Raw genomic sequence first — 22,651 nt, 5'->3', positions numbered from 1 at the left:
TGCGCGCCCGGAGCCTGTGCTCCGCAACGGGAGAGGCCACAACAGTGAGAGGGCCCGCGTACCAAAAAAAAAAAAAAAAAAAAAAACTGGAAATATTTGAAAAACAAAAAACAAAACAACATTAGCAGAAGCAGGAACTTAAGCAGAAGGACAGTGTCTCTGAAGTTATAGAGATCTGGGGGCTGGGCCTGGGACTTTCTGGAGGTATTGGCATGGAAGCTTCATCAGTCTTAAATTTTAAGAGCAAATTGCTCCCAGCTGACTTTTAGGTTATATGAGGTTATATGATCTTCTCCTTCTATTACTTTAAAACTTTAAAACAGAAAAAAAAAAAAATCTTCTGTGTTTTCAAACCCTAGTGCTTAGAAGAAATTAGCTTTAAAAAAAACCTCTTTTTTTTGCTTTATTTTGAGCTCTTCTAGAATCCTTTTCCCAAAGTAATGATTATTTATTACATACCCCTTCAGAGGTATAGAACTGGCTGTTAGATAACTTGTTAAACTGAGGACCACACAACACAACAGGGTGACCTGTTTTTCAAAGATTAAATTGAGCCCTGACAACCTTAAAAAGTAATACATTTCCCTCAGTTGAGCAAAGTATTTACTTTTCAATGATAGATGGCAGGCACACAGCTGCTCCACAAGCGCAGTCAGGCTAAGTCTACCGTCTACCTTTGATGCCCCTTTAATCAGGGGCCTTATTAACTGATTTTTAATTAGGGATTTGGTTATACCCTGTGTGGGAAAAAAAGATATGTACATTTTTGTTCAATCACTAAGATAAAGGGTTTTAAAGCTGCTTTGGGTTAAAACTTTTTGAACATGAGAATGGAATAAACCTCAGAGAATATTTGGTGAAGGAGAACTTGAAACTGAAAAGTTGTGAAATCTCATCTTGTCTCAAATTTGCCCTCTCAACATTGAACAGATTATTTCCATATGCTTTAGCTTTCCCACCGTGACACGGGAATGGTGACCTTAGTCTGTGAGGGCAATGACAATTTAGTAGACCTTTCCACCGTTCAAGAGGAAAATATTCCTACAGCTTTCCCCCCACGAAAGAAATGTTTACATAGGGTCTAGGTTTTCCCCTGGATCACATCTCTGAGGACAATCATGTTTCCTGTGCATTTCCTTGAACAAAAGTTTCCCAAAACTAAAATTCCCCCTCTCTCGCTTGATTCCTTTCATCAAAGAAACAGACATTTCATCTCTTAAGGACAGAATGAAAAATGAAGCCAGCTGAGATCCTGACGCCGTGCCCTGGACCAGGCTCGCCCTTCAGCTGGGTGTGTCACCACCTGTGACTGACATGTGCCTTTTAAAGCTTCGGCCTCCCCCTGTCCTGCCTCTCCACTGCAGTGTCCTGTGCAGAAGGGTGGGTGGGTGGAGGCTGGATAAACGCAGGCTGGTGCGTGGATTGCTTGCCTCTGGGACCCACAAGGAAAGCTGTGGGCATCATTTTCTCCTCACTTTCTTGTTCACAAAAAATGACCCCAGAGGTTCTTAAACTAGGTTTTGGTGATGATCTCATGAAGATTATGCTGGGAAGCAGGAGACCCTCAGTGTAAGCTGTCTGTGCAGGTCTGTATCTCTTCATCTGTAAAAATGAGTGCATTGAATTGGATGCTCGCTAAGATTTCTTCCAGATCCGTAATTCACGATGCTCCGATTTCCCACTGTGCTCCCTGCCAAGTGAGTTATTTGCTTGTCTAAGTCCTTCAACAACACAACCACCAAGCACTTTTTGCAGTTTGAGCTCTGAAAAAACAGTAAATCTCAGGACTCAAAGACATATCTATAAGATGAATAATTAGCAAGGAATTAAGAATTCAACTTTTGGAGAAACACCATAAGTCTTCTAAGATGCCCTCTCATTGAATAAAACAATAGCAATGATGACCAAATAGCTGAATTAGCTCCTTAATGCCCAGAATTGGCAAGATCAAAGCTTGAAGAATCCCCACGACTTTAAAATGGGTGTCCTTCCAATTTTCTCAAGGATGGAATTAAAATATTTTGAAAGTGAGGTATACTTCTCATCTAATCATATTCCTTAAAAACTGATTGGAGAAATATTGCCACTTGGGCATGAAATTCATGACATTTTATAACTTTTAAAACTTAAAGTCCTAAACTATGGAATAGTTTATTATGCTGCTTTTATACAGATGTTATGAGCCATTCCATTTAGCAATGAGTAGCATACAGCAATGTGGGATGTTAAGATGATAAGTGTACTGTACAGTAAGCAAGACCCCAGGCTTGTAAACACTCTGGTCCAGAGCAGGGACAGAATTGCAGTCGGCTGATTAATCTGTATTTTGTGCACAACAATTACATATTCATCTATTTTACAGTGTTAATCTCAAATGTCCACACTTTAAAGAAGCAGAACCAGGGCTTCCCTGGTGGCGCAGTGGTTGAGAGTCCGCCTGCCGATGCAGGGGACACGGGTTCGCGCCCCGGTCCGGGAAGATCCCACGTGCCGCGGAGCGGCTGGGCCCGTGAGCCATGGCCGCTGAGCCTGCGCGTCCGGAGCCTGTGCTCCGCAACGGGAGAGGCCACAGCAGTGAGAGGCCCGCGTACCGCAAAAAATAAATAAACAAATAAAGAAGCAGAACCATATATGTACCCCTCGACTGTAGCCCCTGAAAGAGTGTGGTGGATTTTTGAGTAAATTTTTCATCAATTTCTACGCACTGTATTTTCCAACTTAATGAAAGCAACGTGCAATGCTGGACTTCTGTCTGAACATCAACAGCTCATATGCTGGTCATTTCTACCTCTGCTGCGCAAATACAACTGAGCTAGATCCTAACATTGTTTTAAAGCAATAATGTGCAGGCTGAGCTGGGGAGCCTTTCAAGGAGGAGTGTGACACGATGAGGAGAAGCCAATGGACTCTTCCCGGCTTGCTCTGTCTCCCTCCCACTGCTTCCATTTCCTGTAAGTCAATCCCCCGAGGCAGTGGTTGGATAGAGATATAGAATCCGTTGTTGTCTGGGGGAGAGGATGGAACAGAAACTTTCCACTCTTTCTATCTCACTCTATCCAGTCTTGTGTTCACTCATCATTATTTTCAAGGTCGGGAAACTTTAAAAGAGCCTTTTAAAGAGAGAACCATCACTGATCAAATAAACAAGGATTACACTCCTGCCACCACCCTCCCTCTTCACCATCTCGGTGACATTCAGGGAGCTCCCCCACTCCGCAGAGGCAAGCACCAAACACAGTTTCATTTCTGCAAGTCATTTTGCCCCATCCGTAGCAGTAAAATTTTCAAAATAAAAACCACCCCACAAATTCCCTGCTGTGGGGGACAGATGTAAGTGTAACATTATTTTCTTTTTGCTTGGTTTTTTTTTTCTTAAGTTCCCTCTGCTGAGCATGTTAGATAAATGCCTTCTGGGCTTCCTCTGTACCCCCTTACGCCCAACCAGCACCCCACCGATGGAGATTTTGCATTTTCATTTCAGGTTGTCCATGAAGGATATGATTCCAGACCACTTCCCTGTCCCCTGCCCAACCACGTTTGTGCTTGCGGGAGTGTTTGGTGTGGAAAACAGAAGCTGATTTACCACCAATAAAATGGCTTCTATCATTATAAATATTCGTCAAGCATGGTTAAGCACACAGACTTTAGTCACCTACTTTTTTGCTGAAGGACTGAATAGCATGGGTATATTTGAAACAGCAAAGCCCTTTCTAATTCAGCAGAAATTAAGACAAAGTACAAGGTCACAACATCGGGATGTTTAGTCTTCCAAAACTGCATTGCCTTTTGTTTAAATAATTATGTAGTAATTTGTGGTATCTTTATTAAAAGTAATTACATTTTGGCACTATTTCTTTTGAGAAGTTGCCCAACTGCTATTTATTTTGGATGGATGTGATTCAATAACAAAAGAAAATAATTCACTATAGTTTATTTCTGAATAATGCAATTTCTGTGCAGCACTAAGTATCGTGCATGATATTCATCAACTTTCATTCATTGAACATTTCTATATTTTATTATATTACTTGTATTGTTTGTTGTATTAAGAGTTTTTCTTCTCTTACGGACTCAAATATTTCTCATTCATCCAATTGGCTTAGTCAATTCAGGCTGCTATAGCCAATTACTATAGACCGGGTGGCTTTGACAACATTTACATCTCACAGTTCTGGAGGCTGGGAAGTCCACGATCAAGGTGCTGGCTGATTTGGTGTCTAGTGAGAACCCTCTTCCTGACTTCTCACTGTGTCCTCATATGGCAGACAGAGAGAGAGAAATCGAGAGAGATCATCTCTCTCCTGTCTTTTTTTCACAAGGGTACTAATCCCATTAATGAGGGCTCCATCCACATGAACTAACTGACTCCCAAAGGCCCCATCTCCAAATGCCATCCCATCGGGGATTATTCAACATATGGATTCTGGGGGGGGGGACACAAACATTCAGCACATCGTTAACATTTAAAAAATTGATCAAGAGGTGGCAGAGGGCTTCCCTGGTGGCGCAGTGGTTGAGAGTCCGCCTGCCGATGCAGGGGACACGGGTTCGTGCCCCGGTCAGGGAAGATCCCACATGTCGCGGAGCGGCTAGGCCCGTGAGCCATGGCCGCTGAGCCTGCGCGTCCGGAGCCTGTGCTCCGCAACGGGAGAGGCCACACAGTGAGAGGCCCGCATACCGCAAAAAAAAAAAAAAGAGGTGGCAGAAACAGTCCTAGTGTTTTACCCTCTGATGTGAGCAGGGGTTACAACAAAGACCTAGATGGGTAGTGTGTAAGATTATGAGGGGGAACCAGGAGGAAGCCTGTATATAACGGAACTCAAATCCAGGCGCTATTAGGAGAGAAAATACAGGTTCTCTTCCTGCCCAAGAACACACTGACCTTTGAGGGTGGTGATGGCTGGGTGTGTGGGAGAGGGGACTGGATGACAAGGGGCAGGGCCGGGGGCTGCCATGAATAGATGCCTACTGCTTCCTACATGTGAACCGGGGATAGTTTAAGAATGACTTTGATCTTTGAGGATCTTTTCCACTTCCTTTAAGTCTGCAGTTCTCATCTAGGGGATGAGAAAAACGTCCCATGTACCTGGGATTAATTTTCACAAAGTGGTTAGAAGCCCAGCCCCAGCCTAGACTTCCTCAATCAAATCTCCAGGGCTGGTGTCCGTGGATTCTGAAAAACCTTCTCCAGTAATTTGCATTTGTGCAGTTAATTGAAAATGAATGCTTTAAGTTGCTCAGTTAATATTCCCTTAGTTGTACAAGCATTTGAAAATCTCAGAAGACTGGAAACCCTTCCTGAGCTGGGCCCTGGGGAGGAACACTCGACTTACAATTCTTTCCCACTGAGTTTTGTTTTTGTTTTTGTTTTTTTTGGCGTCCAGGAGGCTTGATCTTTATTTTGTTTCCAGCCCAGATGAGGGAGATCAGCGGAGTGTGGCCCGAAGGGGAGCACAGAGATGCCAGCAGTGCCCCAGGATCTGCCTGCCCTGCCCAGAGGCCCAGCGCTTGCGGGGGGGGGGGTGCGTGGCTTTCTTCCACCTGTCCTTCCCGGAGCTGGATCTGAACTCAGGGCAGTCCCCAGGCCCTGGTGTTCTTTCCTCCTTGTCCTCAGGTTCCTTAGCTGAAAATACTCAAGTCCAGGCGACTGATCAGGCCAGAAGTGTTTTAGAGCGTACAGAAGAGTTACAATTTACAAAAGGTAAACAATCTCCCAGCAAAGAAACCCTGATGCAGAGGACAATTAAGATCCCCTGGGGGGCTTCCCTGGTGGCGCAGTGGTTGAGAGTCCGCCTGCCGATGCCGGGGACACGGGTTCGTACCCCGGTCCGGGAAGATCCCACATGCCGCGGAGCGGCTGGGCCCGTGAGCCATGGCTGCTGAGCATGCGCATCCAGAGCCTGTGCTCCGCAACGGGAGAGGCCACAGCAGTGAGAGGCCCGCGTACCGCAAAAAAAAAAAAAAAAAAAAAAAGATCCCCTGGGACTTTCCTGTAGCGAGATGCTTCACTGCCAATTAGGGTTTCTGTGCCAGATGACAGGGTGTCAATATTGCCATTAGCTGGTACAACACAGAGCTTAAACACTTGTGCCAGAGAAGCATGAACACCCAAATTAGTGCACCCTGCTCTCCTAGCAAAAAGTTAGAAAGGAGACCAAATTGCTGTGTATCAATGTCTTAACCATCAACCTGTCCTTCACAGCATTTTGCATCTAGTAGTCATTCAGCAAGATAGCTTAGATTTTTGCTGAATAGATGTAGTCTTTCTCATATGCATATCTTCCATTTATCCTTGGGCACTATTTTGATACTTAAAATTAAAGAATGTTTCTTTGAATTGAATCTTTCTGGCCCATAATTACTCCAAACTGCCATCCAGTATTGATTATCCATCAAGATGACTTAGTCTTTCTTAAGTATCAGGGTGGGAGAGAAGAGCATGATTTGATAGCTGAGGGAGCACCACGGAGAAATCTGATCCACTGACAAAAGTACATGCCACCTTTGTGGCTCCTCCGTCTCCGTGCTCTGAGCTCCCAGGATGTTCAAAGGTAAATCTGATAATCTGTTGTCTGGCACAAAAAAATTAACTCATGCCCCACTTAGGATGGAAAGGTTTGGAAATCGTGACCTAAAACACTCTGACCATCTTGTAATGAGAGTTTTTACATGCATGTCACCCAAAAATGACGACCTGTTTAAGCTCCTAGATTTTAAAGAAATGCTGGAGATATTCTAATTAACGTTTGAAGGTAAACATTCTGTACAGAGTCCCAAAGTATCTGAAGCAAAAGAATGTTGGGGTATGGTCATTTCTCTGCATAACTGAGTAACTGGATGCGATCTGAACTCAGGGCAGTCCCCAGGCCCTGGTGTTCTTTCCTCCTTGTCCTCAGGTTCCTTAGCTGAAAATACTCAAGTCCAGGCGACTGATCAGGCCAGAAGTGTTTTAGAGCGTACAGAAGAGTTACAATTTACAAAAGGTAAACAATCTCCCAGCAAAGAAACCCTGATGCAGAGGACAATTAAGATCCCCTGGGGGGCTTCCCTGGTGGCGCAGTGGTTGAGAGTCCGCCTGCCGATGCCGGGGACACGGGTTCGTACCCCCCCTGGGACTTTCCTGTAGCGAGATGCTTCACTGCCAATTAGGGTTTCTGTGCCAGATGACAGGGTGTCAATATTGCCATTAGCTGGTACAACACAGAGCTTAAACACTTGTGCCAGAGAAGCATGAACACCCAAATTAGTGCACCCTGCTCTCCTAGCAAAAAGTTAGAAAGGAGACCAAATTGCTGTGTATCAATGTCTTAACCATCAACCTGTCCTTCACAGCATTTTGCATCTAGTAGTCATTCAGCAAGATAGCTTAGATTTTTGCTGAATAGATGTAGTCTTTCTCATATGCATATCTTCCATTTATCCTTGGGCACTATTTTGATACTTAAAATTAAAGAATGTTTCTTTGAATTGAATCTTTCTGGCCCATAATTACTCCAAACTGCCATCCAGTATTGATTATCCATCAAGATGACTTAGTCTTTCTTAAGTATCAGGGTGGGAGAGAAGAGCATGATTTGATAGCTGAGGGAGCACCACGGAGAAATCTGATCCACTGACAAAAGTACATGCCACCTTTGTGGCTCCTCCGTCTCCGTGCTCTGAGCTCCCAGGATGTTCAAAGGTAAATCTGATAATCTGTTGTCTGGCACAAAAAAATTAACTCATGCCCCACTTAGGATGGAAAGGTTTGGAAATCGTGACCTAAAACACTCTGACCATCTTGTAATGAGAGTTTTTACATGCATGTCACCCAAAAATGACGACCTGTTTAAGCTCCTAGATTTTAAAGAAATGCTGGAGATATTCTAATTAACGTTTGAAGGTAAACATTCTGTACAGAGTCCCAAAGTATCTGAAGCAAAAGAATGTTGGGGTATGGTCATTTCTCTGCATAACTGAGTAACTGGATGCCCATACCCCCTGCTAAATATTTGTTAAAAGTACATTCTTGATGAAAACAATTAAAATGCTTAAAATTATCACTGAAGTATCTTGAGTAAATATAAAGTTATGTGGATGTAAAAACACAATCTTTTCATAGTCTAGATGTGACTACTAGACCTTAGACTGTTAGATTTAAGAATGGGAAGAAAAGTGTGTGGGAGCTCTCAGATCTGAAAAGTTATACATTTGCTATAGATCAGCAAATGGAAATGAACTGCTTTTAGAACAGAAGCATTTAAGCCACTTCTCAATATACTTATATCGTTAAGTCCTGTATTCAGAACTGTATATTTGTATTTATTTATTTATTTATGACAAGGAGAAAAAGCCTGAAGTCAAGCCGTAAATCTAATGCCTTCTGCTTATTCTGTGTCCCTGCATAAAGGTAAAACATATTTCCCTTTGTTTATCACACATGTGACTAGTATTAGCATTTTTGTTTTCCTTAAAAGTAACTAGATTACCACCGATATCCTCATTAAGTTTTTGGTTTTGTTTCTTTTTAGAAAAAAAAACAAAGCAAAACAAGAACAGAAATTTCACCTCCCTGAATAAACTTGTCCAAAAAACAAATACGATTATTTAAGGAAACAGGATACCTCAGTTTTCGTTGCATTGGTATTTTTGAGTAAGAAATGCTATAAATATTTTAAATATTTTAAATCAAAATGTCAAACGTTGACTTTCAAAACGTTTGGAAGTCTAAATACTCCTAATATTTAAAAAGATTAATTTCAAATGGTGAATTCATTTATAATCTTATATATAAGCTATACATTATATGTAATTGTGAATGAACTACCATCCTATTCCAACTTTAAGTTCAAAGAAAAGCCTAAGCTGGGACTTCCCTGGTGGTCCATTCGTTAGGGCTCCGTGCATCCATTGAGGAAGCACAGGTTTGATCCCTGGTCGGGGAACTAAGATCCCACATGCCACGAGATGCAACCGAAAGAAAAAAAAAAAAAAAAAAGCCTAAGCTGAATTTCCAAAAGCAAGGTGTTAGACAAATTTAGGCAAAATCGTTAAACACAAGGCCACAAATAAGTTCTGAAATCACAGATAGTGTTGTTTCTAATACAGAACAATTTTCAGAGGCCTGACATGACAATACTCTCAAGTTTAACGGGTTCATGTTGAGAAACTATATGGATATTTTTATTATTAAGAAGAGCTTCCATGTTACCCTCTTTTCATGGAAAATTAATAGATCTTTTAGTGGTGTCTCATTATATAGAATTTACCTTAGCAGAGGGTTTGCTTGACGACTTAGGATAACTTTCCATCCATGAAGATTTGCAAAAGTGTTCCAATTACACTTACCACCCCCCCATGTAAAGTACAAATTATGTGAAACAAAACCTTTGATATCAACAAAGAATAAGCGAACACAGTCAATTCCAGCTGTGTATCATTTCATCCTCACGTACTATCTCATTTGCATTTCATGTAACCCTGTGACACTGGTGTTTTCAATCCCATTTCACAGATGAAGAAATAAACAGGTTCCCAGGGATCAGGTGACTCGTCCATTACACGTTTAGAAAGATGGGGGATCAGAACGTGAACCCAGTTGTGAGGTAGATACTTCCTTGGTGAAATCCTTTGTCTGAAATCCTTCCGTGAGAGGACAAGTTCAGACTCGTGCCTCTGAAGCTCCTTTGTCTTAGGCCCTGAGCACAGCCCCCTCTGGAAGCAGCCGTGGTAGGAAGTCACACCACCAGATGGACGGGCGTGCGGCTCTGGAGAGGTTGTGACACGGCCCTTCACACGTGCCTCCACCCTGCCTGCACACCTCACCACCTCCAGGGCACCTCCCACATCAAAGACACCCAGGTGTGTGAAACATGGGTCCTGTCATCACCAAGAGGAGCCACTGAATCCAACTGCACACGATCCCAGGAAGCACTGTTACCGTGCGACCTTAAGGAGGTCCTCCCCCGTCCTCCTTGTCCCTGGAAGGCCCTGCTGAAACGTCATCCAATCACTACTCAGCAGGGATCCTGAGTGACAGAATTCCTTTTTTTTTTTTTTATTCTGTAAAGAGTTTTTTTTTGGGGGGGGGATGTGGACCATGTTTAAAGTCTTTATTGAATCTGTTACCATATTGCTTCTGTTTTATGTTCTACTTTTTGGCCGCGACGCATGTGGGATCTTAGTTCCCCGACCGGGGATCGAACCCGCACCCCCTGCACTGGAAGGCGAAGCCAGGAAATTCCCCAGAGTGACAGAATTCTAACATCGAGCACACAACTGGAGGAGGAGGGCTTAATTACAGAGTGTCTTTCCCTGCGCCTGGGATAAGCAGGCGCCCAGGAGGGAGCCCGAACCCAACTGCCCAGCCGCACTGTCTCCTTCTGGCCGCCCTCAGGGATGCTAGAACCATCTAGCTGCCAGTGTTCTTACTACTTCCCTGTGTTTCCAATAAAATCCTACATACAGCAAGGAAAAAAAAAAAAAAAAAGCAGTTTTACTTTAGAAAATGTTCAAAATCTGTTTTTTTTAATTAAAATGATTTTAAATAACTTTTTTTAGATTGTTTAGGATTTTTTTTTTTTTTTTAAATCCCTTTGGAACAGAACTGACTTAAAAATGAGAATGGAGGTTAGCTTACGTGCTGGCCTATCTGCCAGGTGAGTCCTGACCAGAGGGCCCTCCTCCTTGAGGTCCCACACTCATCCTCTGACTAAGCAACAAGGAGGTACGTGGAACTGCCTGTTTCCTCCAAGCAGATGGCTCCTCGCTCTTCAAACAGATGATTGTAAAATCAGTAGGATATTTTAAGAATGAGCTGATCAAACACACCACCTTGCTTGCTTACGAGTGCTGAGTGAACAACCCATGACACCTGGCACCTGAGCCCCACTTTCTTCTAGGTGCGGGATGAGAGGCTCATTTCAATCTGACGCGCCTATGGATGGGGTATGTGTAAGGACCACATCTCTCTCCTCCTTTGCTTTCTTTCACCGAGCTGAGCTCTCTGCTCTGGAGCTGCTGGAGTTCTTTCAGGAGGATGAGGAAGCAAGGTTAGCTGCCCGCTAGAGACCTACCTACACTCTTAATGCCTGGTCTGGTGAAGCCGAGATGGAAGAACTTCAACTGAGCAACTCCAACTAGTTCTACTGTTGAGGCTTCTTCAAGGGAAGAAAAACAGTTAGTTTTTGATGTTTTTGTAAAAATCATAAAAATATGATTTTTAAACGTATTGGTTTTGATTTTTAAGATTCACTGCTGTGAGTATGGTACCCCCTTCACTCCTTTTCCCAAGAGGTATTTATCGGGTTACACAATATGCAAGGCATCCTGCTAGGAAAATTCTTTCCCATCAGCCACATAAGAAACTGTCTTATTTTCTGCTCTCTTCCCAAGGTCTAGAATAGATCCTGGCATATAGCAGAATCCTAACACATGTTTTAACAAATGAATTACACACTGAGACAAGGGGTACCTGCCTTTCCCCCACCAGGAGTTCCTATATGGTGATGAAAATCAGTATATAGACCCTCCCCTTTGATAGTCTCTACTGCCCACTAGTTCTCTCCTGGAGCTAGAATCAGAGAGGCCCCACAGGACGGACACAGCCTCACAGCAAATTAGTTAATTTACCACCAGATGTTAACTGACCACCTACTATGTGCAATTCCCTCTCCGATACAATTGGGCCATATAAGATATTGCCCCTGTTTTCAAAGAGTTTCTATACAAACAGAAACTTAGTTGCCACAAAGTGACAACGTGACCACTGAACCCATTCACAACCTAAGACAACTGAACAGGAAAGAAAGGGAAGGACTCTATGCAGTACTGAGGCCAAGGAGGTGAGTGGTAGGCATTAAAGGAGAACTCAAAGAGATCGGAAGACTGCGTGATTACAGGAGACAGAAGTCTTGAATTAGGCCTCAGAGCCCAGGTGGAGAATGGAAGAAAGGGAATAACAGGAACACAGGCGTGTGTGTGTGCACCTGTGTGTGTGTTGGGAGGTGAGGGAGGATGCGAAAGTGGAAGAAAGCAGAGCATACAAGGCATGCCAAGAGTTCATTCTGTCCACCACGATTTGAGTCAACTGAATAAATATTTATTAGTTCACGCTATGTGCCAAGCATTGTGATAGGTACAAGGGACACAATGGTTAACAAGACTGATACGGTCCCTGGCTCACTGGCCAGTGGAAGATACAGACAAGTAAGCAGATAATTACAATACAGTGTGATAAGTGCTGTGATAGGGAAAAGTCCAGGTGTTATGAGAAGGACGGAGAACGGACCCCACCCAGATGGGAGGGTCAGGAAAACTTCCTAGACATTCCCTACGAGGGCTGTCAAGCTGACACCTGAAGCCAAGGTAGGAATTAGTTGGGTGAAACTATGCAGGTAGGTTATATAGCACCTACCCTAGAAGAGCAAGCATGCTGGACCACGGGGATCTGAAGTTGGCTGAGTTTGCAGGACTGCAAGGGGAGGAGAGCAAAGAGATGGGCCGGGGACGGAAGCAGGGGCCAGGTAGGCAGTCTCGTGTACCTCACTTTAAGGAGTCTGGACTTTATCCGAAGAGCGAGGGTAGCCACTGAAGAATTGTAAGGGAATGAACCAAACATATTTGCATTTTGGGTAGATAACTATCTGCAGTGTGAGACGGCCCTTAGAGGAGAAACGGGAGATAAGAACACAAGAGTAACATGTAGCTCGGTTCTTCAAGGTCCGCCCTAGACCAGCGCAAGAACGAAATGAATATTTCATGAGTGAATGAATGAGCTGATCAACCCATCAGTCCATCATTCAGTGCAGGACTGAAAACAGGAGACTTGAGAGAGAGGATAAAGTTGTCCGTGTGTATGTAAGGGTCAGAGTGAATGCACATCGGAACGCTGACATGTCTTCAATCTTGCATCTCATCAGACAAATGAGAACAACAGTTGATGACGCAGCACAGGGTAACAGAGGGAAACAGCTTCAACACTGGAGTTAGAAGACCCACGTCTGACCCGTAGTTTTGCCAGTTATTAATTTTGAGCCGCGTCTTAATTTCGCTGACGCTCAGGTCCCACATTATATCCACTCTTTACGTGTAACCACACAGCATATAACATAGGAATGGTTATCACAGCCTATGTACATTTCTGTTTTCAGCAGATGTTTAGGAGCTGTGGTGGGATTTGCAGCCTGGTGGCATTTCTAAGTCAACCACTGTAAAAAGAAGTTAGTGAGACCTACATGACAATGAAGTTGTGGTTCATGTGAAAGGGAATTTAGAAAAAAAAGTAGCCACTATTGTTCAAATTTTGGGCAGGCAACTCTCTACCTTGTCAACTGGAGACCCTAGCATATAGGGGGGATGTTAAGAGTTCATCTCCTGTTGCTGTCCCCAAGGAGGGGAAAGGCAGCAGAAACAGGCAGAAAAAATAATGTACCTGAAGGCCACAGGGGTCGGTGAGGTGGCTTGCAGACCATTTAGGGACACAGTTTAGACGAGAATCCATTGAGCTCCCACCTCAATATAAAGACTCAGCTGTGGGACTTCCCTGGTGGTGCAGTGGATAAGACTCTGCGCTCCCAATGTAGGGGGCCCAGGTTCGATCCCTGGTCAGGGAACTAGATCCCACGTGCATGCCGCAACTAAGAGTTCACATGCCGCAACTAAGAAGCTGGCAAGCTGCAACTAAGGAGCCAGCTGCCTCAACTAAGACCCCGTACAACCAAATAAATAAATAGATATTTGTAAAAAAGACTCAACTGTTAGGGGGGTTCATTTCATTTTCATGATGAAGTAAAGCTTGAATGAATTATTCTTGTTTATTTTCTACCATCACAGAGTTAGCCCCCAGCAGTTGGGTCTAATCTATCCTCCTTAAAGACTCCAATCAATCAATCACAACAAAAAGGCCACTTTCAGTTTCTCCAGGAGATTCCAGTGCGAACAGTATTGAAATAAGTTGACAAAATGATTCATCCTCTCCAGTGACCACGCACCCACCAGTGACACCTCAGTGAGAGTCCACAATCAGAGGCATCTTATACAAGCTACACACCTCTAATACCAGGCATGGACATCCAAAGCTGCCATCAGAGTCTCTTCCTCAAGATTGAAATCCCTGAGTCTTCTGTGCTCCAATACATTTCACCATTCACATGGTTTAATTGAGCCCTTTACTACAAATGTTTTAGGCTCTGATGCAAGACAGGAATTTGAAGCATGCACTCGAGTATTTAATGGTGTTAATTTCTGGGGCACACAAATATCAGCTTCACTCAACAATCCAATAATCTTGCAAAATAAAGAAAATACACCAGAGAATGAAATGCAGCATAGAATTCTCCAGGATTGCAAGCAAAGCAGTTCCCTGATCCTGCTGCCTGATAATAAAACAGCCACCTATTTACAGACCCTTAAAGATATGAAAATAAAGAAAGAAAATAAAAGAAAAAAAGATGGGGGTGCTTTCAGATGAAAGAATCATTCTATATTTTATACTCAAACATGCTGAGTTGGCTGCTTCAAGCTCTCAAACATGTCCCAAGTTCATTTTAAATGTAACACATCTGATCATTACAAACGAAATACAGTCCTTGTTGGTTTTCGTTTGTTTTTTTAACTGGCAGGCATCAACTGAAACAAACCCTACCTGGAAATATGGATGGTCTCTTTTTCGGGCGCCTCAGGTGAATGGGTTCCAAGTTTTTAATGTTTCTTTGAAGTCTTCCTTTAATGTCATTTCCTATGAGTAGTTCAGGTGGCAGGCTACTCCGTCTTGATGATTTACAATCATTTTGAGATGAATTTAGTTTGTTCTTCGTCCTGGAATATAAATTGCCGTCATCAACTGCCATGGTAGGAAATACATTAGATTTTCTTAACAAAATCTATAAAGCCAAACCCAGCCTCAGCCATCTGCGTCTCCACCCCAGATTCAGATGTTCTCATGCTTTACCCCGCACTTGTTTGGGAAGCTTAGCAAGTTGATAGGCGTGGACTTGAACAGGTGTAGAATTACGAAGGAGCCCCTCCTATCCACAGCTAATAGCACAAGGGAGGAGAAATCCAACATATCATTAGGTTCAGAAGACTGAGGAATTTGAACAGATGTGGCACACGGGTAATAAAACTGATGGGTTACCGTGTGAAATTTCTGTTTTATTAGTGCGATGTCATAAAGCAAACACAACTTACTCTTTAAGAATGAATACCTATGCAAATCGCAAGCCTAATTATTATTACTTCCCAAACTATTCAAGATTTTTTACAAGCTTTTGGGAAACATTTTCCATTTCCTCCTACCTTTTTGTTTCAAACTACACACGCAGATCAAACATCTGTCTTTATTAAATTCCTTATCTGGCAGGCAGCCGACTGGAAGTTGGCTGGACGAAGGAGATGAGAGATGGCTGGGGAGATGAGGAAGGAACCCGTGGTGGGCGTGTACCGAGCATCAGTGCCGGGAACCCAGCGCCGCTTCCTACCCACCCCTTCCATCCTGCGCTCTACCTGGCAGACGGCTTCTTGGAAAGGTCAGCTGTCTGGAGGCGAAGTCAGAGGTCTAGCAAATGAGCTGTGACCTATCAGTGATGGCAGCCTCCACTCAGCACATGGAAAGGAAACTCTGTGATCTTTGCGGGGATTCTGCCTTGCTCTCAACTAACGGGGTCAACTGGTTTGGTGGTCTGAGAAAAAGCAGCATTTACTAGATTCCTGCTCGACCTGTCCCATACTTTCTTTCTTTCTCTTCCGGAGTTTGCATTTTGTGTCCTTTGTTCCCTTCCCCCTTGCTCTATTTATGTGGAAATGTTCTGCCTTTTTTTCTTTAATTGACTGTGCAGAAATCATAACTCGATCATTTATTCCCTCATGTCCCAGGGCTGGGTCTCCTCACCCCCACCCCCTCCTCTGTCTCTCTCTGTCTCGGTCCCACAAACACACACACACACACACACACACACGCACACGCACACACACAAACACACCCCTCTTAGGTTCTGTCTGGTTGCAGTGTGAGTCAGAAGATAAAGAAGATAAAATCTGCCTTTTCTCTTCCCAGTGCCTGGAATCAGTAGATACATACCATTATAAAGGATTTAGGGGTTGTTTCAGAAATCACTGTTTACTTAGGTTTCCTGGCTGCCAAGTAGGTTGTATTACTTGGTAGAATTTAGGAGCTGGGTCTTTTCACCTAACTGAGGATACACTTCAACACAAGTATAAGTTTCATTCTCTTTTCTCCTTTTAGCAAATAGGTCTTCAAACTACAACAGATTTTCTGAAGAGAAAAGTATTTTTTTAACAAGTGTGTCCAGATTAGGGTTGCATTATAACCCATAAATTATAATTATAATCCAGCAAACTATTTACATATTAGATTATTAAATTATTTTACTAATTCTGAAAAACATCTACACCATTTCCCTTGCAGGACTTAAAACTATTTCGTCAAGTTGGAACGTATCACGAACTTCAAAACAATGAGTGGCTTGTACAAAACTATTTTGAAAAGCCCATGAGACTTCTTGAATCTCCCTTAGCTTAATGAAAATACATTATTTTTTCTAGTAAAGAAATAAAAAGTAAAGCATTACTTAAAGTTTGAGATAACGATTTAATAGGAGAAAGAATACATTTCCATAATGTAAATCTCAAGAACGGTGTTTAAGTTTTGAATACTTAACAGGGTAGAGCCCTAGGGTACAAAATACTGGATGCCAACAGGGAGAAATCTAGCAAAAGACAAGCTGAAAGTTGAGCTATTTAGTGACTTTCTTTCCTAATTCACGGTATCCTCATGGGGCTAAATAAGAGTGTGTATGAGATGAAATGGAGTCTTAGAGGAAAGGTGTTATTATCACACAGAGTGTGGAACAGGTACGGCTGCACCTTGGAGAGGCTGGCTGCAAACACAGGGTTAAGAGTGTATGCATCTGGAAGGCACTGTAACAATAGCTGTGGTTTATTGCACGCTTAATACCAGCCAGGTTCTGTGCTAAACTTTGGACATGCATCATCTCATTGATTCTTCCTAATCCCCCTGTTCTACAGATGAGCAGCCCAAGGCCATGCTTTAAACTACACCACACTGAAAAAAAAAAAAAAAAAAAAAACTACACCATACTCAAAACAAAAGAACACCATGTTGCATTATTAAACGTATATATGAAATCTGAAAGAACTCTAAAGTCTTTCTCTATTTTCCTAGCACAATTCTTGGTTTTAGGCAGATTTCCATTGCATCACTGAGTGAGGGAGGAATGGTCTGGCTGATCTAACTGGGCCTTCCCTGTGTAACCCAGCTGTCAGGACATCTTTAAGATCCATGGAATGAAAGTATGAAAAAACAGAAGGAGAATTCCGATTTATGCTTTAATAATAAAGTATTCATGTTGAGACTTTGCATATTAAAATGCATTTTAGATAAACGTATTCCATTTTCCTGAGATTTAAATCATAATTAGGGAAAAAAATCCTACCCTACTTGTGAAGGTGCCCCTAATCTCCTGATCCTCTAAAAATAAAACGATGTAAGAGAGGGCTCAGGGTTCCTGATATGTGCAGTTTAATTCCTCTCCTGCCCAACTATTCTCCACTCATTGGGAATATAAACAGATATGAATCTAGCTCATATAATATATTTTCTCAAAGAGAAAAGTGAGAACAGCTTAAATTTGCTATCATTCAAATTTTAGGGTAATGAAAAAAAGGACAATTTTTATTTATTTTAAAATAGTATTAAATTTGTGAACATAAAAATAGTAAACTTTCTTTTCAAAATATTTAAATTGGCTGACAACATGAGTGATAATCAGCCACAAATAATTTAGCTTGGTTTGGGCTAAACGAGAATATTCACAAACTGTAATGTTAAGTCCATTCTTCCCTCTTCATACTACCAGCCAAAAGTGGAATTTCATTTTTTTTCAGGTAGTCAAAGGAATGATGACATATTAGGATCTGAGCTAAAAGAAATCTTAAAACTTATAGCATAGTTAAGTAATTTAAAATATATAACTGGACATTTTCTATTCCTATACCTTTAATAACCATTACGTTTTAAAAGTTTCCATTCTCCTAAAAATCCAATATATTAATCTCTTTTGAATTATTTTAATTTCTTATTCTTCAAGAACTTGTGTTTTGCTTTTTTTTTTTTTGACCAAAATGGATTAAATTTAATCTGTGTGGTACCAAAAGCCTTAGAGCTTCCTTTGTTTTTTTAATTAATTTTTATTGGAGTATAGTTGACTTACAATGTTGTGTTAGTTTCTACTGTACAGCAAAGTGAATCAGTTATACATATACATATATCCACTCTTTTTTAGATTCTTTTCCCATATAGGTCATTACTGAGTATTGAGTAGAGTTCCCTGTGCTATACAGTAGGTCCTAATTAGTTATCTATTTTACATACAGTAGTGTGTATGTGTCAATCCCAGTCTCCCAATTTATCCCTCCCCTGTTCTCCCCCTTGGTAACCATAAGTTTATTTTCTACATCTGTGACTCTATTCTGTTAAGAACTTGTGTATTTTTTATTAAATGCTGTTACCATCTCATGAACATTTTATTCCTCCTGCTAATAAGACACTGTCCTCCTTCTCTTAGAATGTTCAAATATTCCATAGAAAGACATTTATTTCCTCATTTGCAGCTATAATTTCCTTGTGAACTCTGATAGCTTTTAAATAGCACTACTAAATTATTTGGATTTTTTGAGAAGGCTGCAAGTTGAGAACTGTACAATTTTACAACTGTAACCACCTTGCTCATTTTCACCTTTTGAGAAATGATCCACCAAGATTTTAGGCCTGTTAAGACTCAACCAATTAGCTTCCAAATCTCAATCTGACTCTGCTGTACTGTATATCCTGCAAATATTTCTGATTTTTGAACTCTTTATTCAGTTTGTAAACTGAGAGGACCAATTATTCAGTGGGTTTGCCACCAGGAAAAAAAAAAAAAATCATCCTATAGAATGTCAGAATGAAGGATATCACCAAGCCAAGGAACCCCACTGATGCATCCCTCCGAGAGGTCACCTGCCACCTCTTACTGCTGACACATCTTTGCTTGGTGTTGTTAACACACCTGCAGTATTACCTAGGGTGTGACCATGGCTGAGGAAATCTTTTCTCTGTTCCCAACAATACAATGGAGATTTTCAGTACGTATCTCATTGGCTCTCCCTGGCAATTAGCACTAATGACCAGCCTTTCCCTCTTCAAATTCTCTGCTCCCTTGGCGTCCATGACACTATTATCTCTTGTTTTCCTCCTATGTCTCAGGTCCCTTCTGCTCAGATTCTTCAGGGGTTCCTTAGAAGGGTATTTTCTTCTCTCCTTCCCTCATTCCTTCTCTTTGGCAAGCCCCTGGATTGGACACATCTACTATGTGTCTGACACCATGCAAAGTCCAAGGTCTCTGCTCTCAAGAACCTCTTCATCTAGGAAGGGAGCAGACCTGTAACAAACGAGTTACTGGAACACAGAGAGATCACTCTGTGCAGAGGTGACATAAAAAAAGCTACTTGGTCAGCTCTTCCTGATGGGGAGGGGAATGGGAAGTGAAGCGTTTTCAGGGGAGAAGAGGAGACTTCCCAAGGCAGATGAAGGGAAACAGTGCAGAGGCACTAAGACGTGACATCACACCAAATGCCCACAAAATGGCAAGCACAGCAATCCCGTACCTACACTGGGGCGTTATATCACGCAAAAGTACAGATATTGGAAAAGTGAGATTGTGCAATCCTAGCAAAGAGGGAACAGAAGGAAAAACCAGAAGTTGGCATTATTACAGATTTTTTTTCTTTCTTTAAGATGTTGGGGATAGGAGTTTATTAATTTATTAATTTATTTTTGCTGTGTTGGGTCTTCGTGTCTGTGCGAGGGCTTCCTCTAGTTGTGGCGAGCGGGGGCCACTCTTCATCGCGGTGCGCGGGCCTCTCACTATCGCGGCCTCTCTTGTTGCGGAGCACAGGCTCCAGACGCGCAGGCTCAGTAGTTGTGGCTCACGGGCCTCGTTGCTCCGCGGCATGTGGGATCCTCCCAGACCAGGGCTCGAACCCGTGTCCCCTGCATTAGCAGGCAGATTCTCAACCACTGTGCCACCAGGGAAGCCCCATATTACAGATTTTTTCAAATAGACATACAGAAGACACCTCCTTTAAAAATATCAGTATTAAAAACCTGGCTCCAACCTGTTCAAACAATTTGGTAATTCCTAACAAAATGTAAAAAGACATTTTAAAAAATCTGGCTCCAGTAAATAACCCTTCTCCTGAATCATCTTTATTTATTCCAGAATCTATGATACAGAGATTTGCTGAAGCAGACTCTTATGCAAGTTTTTAACGTCATGCAGACTGTACCTTTTAAAAAAATCTTTAGAACCAGGTCTTACTGGCTTGAAATCCTACTTCATTTGCACTTGCATTCCTCTTTGCTCAATTTTGCAAGTCTCAGCAAAATGCCAGCATAACTGCAGGGCCTTTCCTCAAATTAAGGTAGGGCTTAAGGACACATTCTTCTGGGCTTGTTGTGGAGTTCTCTGGTGAGAAGGTACAGCATAAACAAATCTCCCTCCCTGTACTACGTCCCTGACACACCCACATGGTCTCTGAGAGGAAGGACGGATAGTTAATTCTTCGGCTTAAGGAACTAAACTGAAATTTGCATTCATAAGAGAATTGAAGCTTTTAAAATATTCTGTCCAAATACTAGACGGTGTAACTTCAGAAATGCGGTAGCTAAATCCAGGTTTGCAAGTGACTGCTGTCACTCAGATGGCAGCAGTTATCAGTGGCGCTCAGCAGACGTTCTCGGCCACGACTGCACCTTCCGTCTGTGTGCCGGTGACGCGAAGTCTCAAAGCCCCACCCCAAACTTCTCCGTAGTGTTCTAGATTTAAAATGTTGGGGGGTGATGGATTCATAGGTGTACACATATGTCAAAACTAATCAACTTCTATACTTCAAATATAAGCAATTTATTATATGTCAATTATACCTCAACAAAACTTTTTTTAAAAAGGCAACGTTATACCTCCCCCCAGTGCATTCGGCCAGGATTCAGACATGTTCTGGGTTTCAGCTAATAAAATTAATAAATAAAAGTGAAAACAATCTTCTTATTCCATCATCTACATCAAGAGTGAGAGAAAAATATACATGGACTCAAGTGTTATGTGAGTCATTTTCACTTAAGAATTTTCTTATCCTGAACTATGTCTTTAGTGTTTAATTGACACACTGTAGAACTCCAAGAATGCCTGAAAGATGTCTACATGATACTCCCAGGTAACACATTCACTGTTACAGTGAGCTGCCCAGAGAAGGTGCTCAATAAATATTACAGAATGAATGGAGAAGTAAAAGAGTAAAAAACTGCAATAAAAAAACAAAGAAGGCACTTCTTAACAGGAGGTTTCCTCACAAGCTACCAAGAAAAAGTGTGCAATCTTTTAGGGCAAAGAACTTCAAGATCAGGATAAACATCGGTTATCTTAGGTGACTTAGGTGCAGCCTTGCTAAACACCCAAGGACTGGATGAAATGACCTAGTCTGAAGATTCTTCCCACAATTTCCGACACTGCTGATGTTCTTTAGATTCTACGACTTGAACTTTCCAGAGGTAAGTGGCAGCATGAATGCCTTCAGTGGCTTTGGAGCTGGATCAAACACTGCACTGATTATTCACGTGACACCACCCATTTAATGGAAAAATGTGAAATGTCCTAGTCATTGAGTTAGCTCTATTCTGTGCAAATTCAGGTGTGAGCAATAGAAAAACTTTATAACTCACGGCTATTTAAATCCCAGTTTAGCTTCATATGGTTAGCATTTTTACAAACATCGTATTGCTTCTTATGCAAACAAAAGTAAAAGTAAAGTTTTTCAGAAACTGATATTAAGCAGCCAAAAAAAAGCAACTGTAAGAAAACAGATTTAAATATCACAATTAAAAAGCCTGATCCAGTGGGCCAGGAACTCTGTACCCAAAAACAATGTCTTAAATTTATGTAGGGCATCTAAAAAAATGATGGACCATATACAAGGACATGAAACAAATCTCAAAATACCAATTTGTTTTTTGTTGTCATACCCTATGAGACATTCTCTTAGCACTACCCAAAAACTGGCAGTCAATATAAAACATAGCAACAGGGCTTCCCTGGTGGCGCAGTGGTTGAGGGTCCGCCTGCCGATGCAGGGGACGCGGGTTCGTGCCCCGGTCCGGGAAGATCCCACATGCCGTGGAGCGGCTGGGCCCGTGAGCCATGGCCGCTGAGCCTGCACATCTGGAGCCTGTGCTCCGCAAGGGAAGAGGCCACAACAGTGAGAGGCCCGCGTACCGCAAAAAAAAAACAAAAAAACATAGCAACAAACATTTTCTTTTAATCCAATGCTAGTAATAGTATTTATTGTGTATTCCCTCTAGTCACGTACTATATTAAGTACTGACATTTCTCATGCAGTACTACCATTTTCTCTACTTGACAGAGGAGGAAACTCGTTAAGAGAGGCCAAGAAACTGCAGCAGTAACTGATTACAACCAAGCCTGGTCTTCCTTTAATACCAAACTCTCTAAAATATACATTTCCCCTCTGATTCTTTGTTTCCCAGCTACCTCCAGGCTTTTCCCTTTTGATTTTGTCTTCCCTTTCCCTGGTTCCT

The 22,651-nt window shown here is 42.1% G+C and overlaps 1 protein-coding gene across 3 annotated transcripts in view; it reads right to left on the bottom strand.

Annotated features, from left to right (window-relative positions):
* FRY (FRY microtubule binding protein) overlaps positions 1-14,898 on the bottom strand; it is a 342,122-nt gene extending 327,224 nt beyond the window's left edge. For 2 of the 3 annotated variants that reach the window (XM_055089602.1, XM_055089603.1), the window contains exon 1: positions 14,624-14,888. In XM_055089602.1, the coding sequence (XP_054945577.1) occupies positions 14,624-14,828 (205 nt within the window). In that variant the 5' untranslated portion in view covers positions 14,829-14,888. Of the gene's footprint in view, positions 1-14,623 lie in introns of all 3 variants that reach the window. The other variant, XM_055089601.1, reaches the window with a different exon arrangement.
* Positions 14,899-22,651: the final 7,753 nt, after the last annotated feature.

Source organism: Physeter macrocephalus, chromosome 13 (genome assembly GCF_002837175.3).
Source record: "Physeter macrocephalus isolate SW-GA chromosome 13, ASM283717v5, whole genome shotgun sequence".
Lineage (NCBI taxonomy): Eukaryota > Metazoa > Chordata > Mammalia > Artiodactyla > Physeteridae > Physeter > Physeter macrocephalus.
The sequence above is the reverse complement of the archived record's forward strand: the minus strand, read 5'-3'. Positions and strand labels throughout refer to the sequence as shown.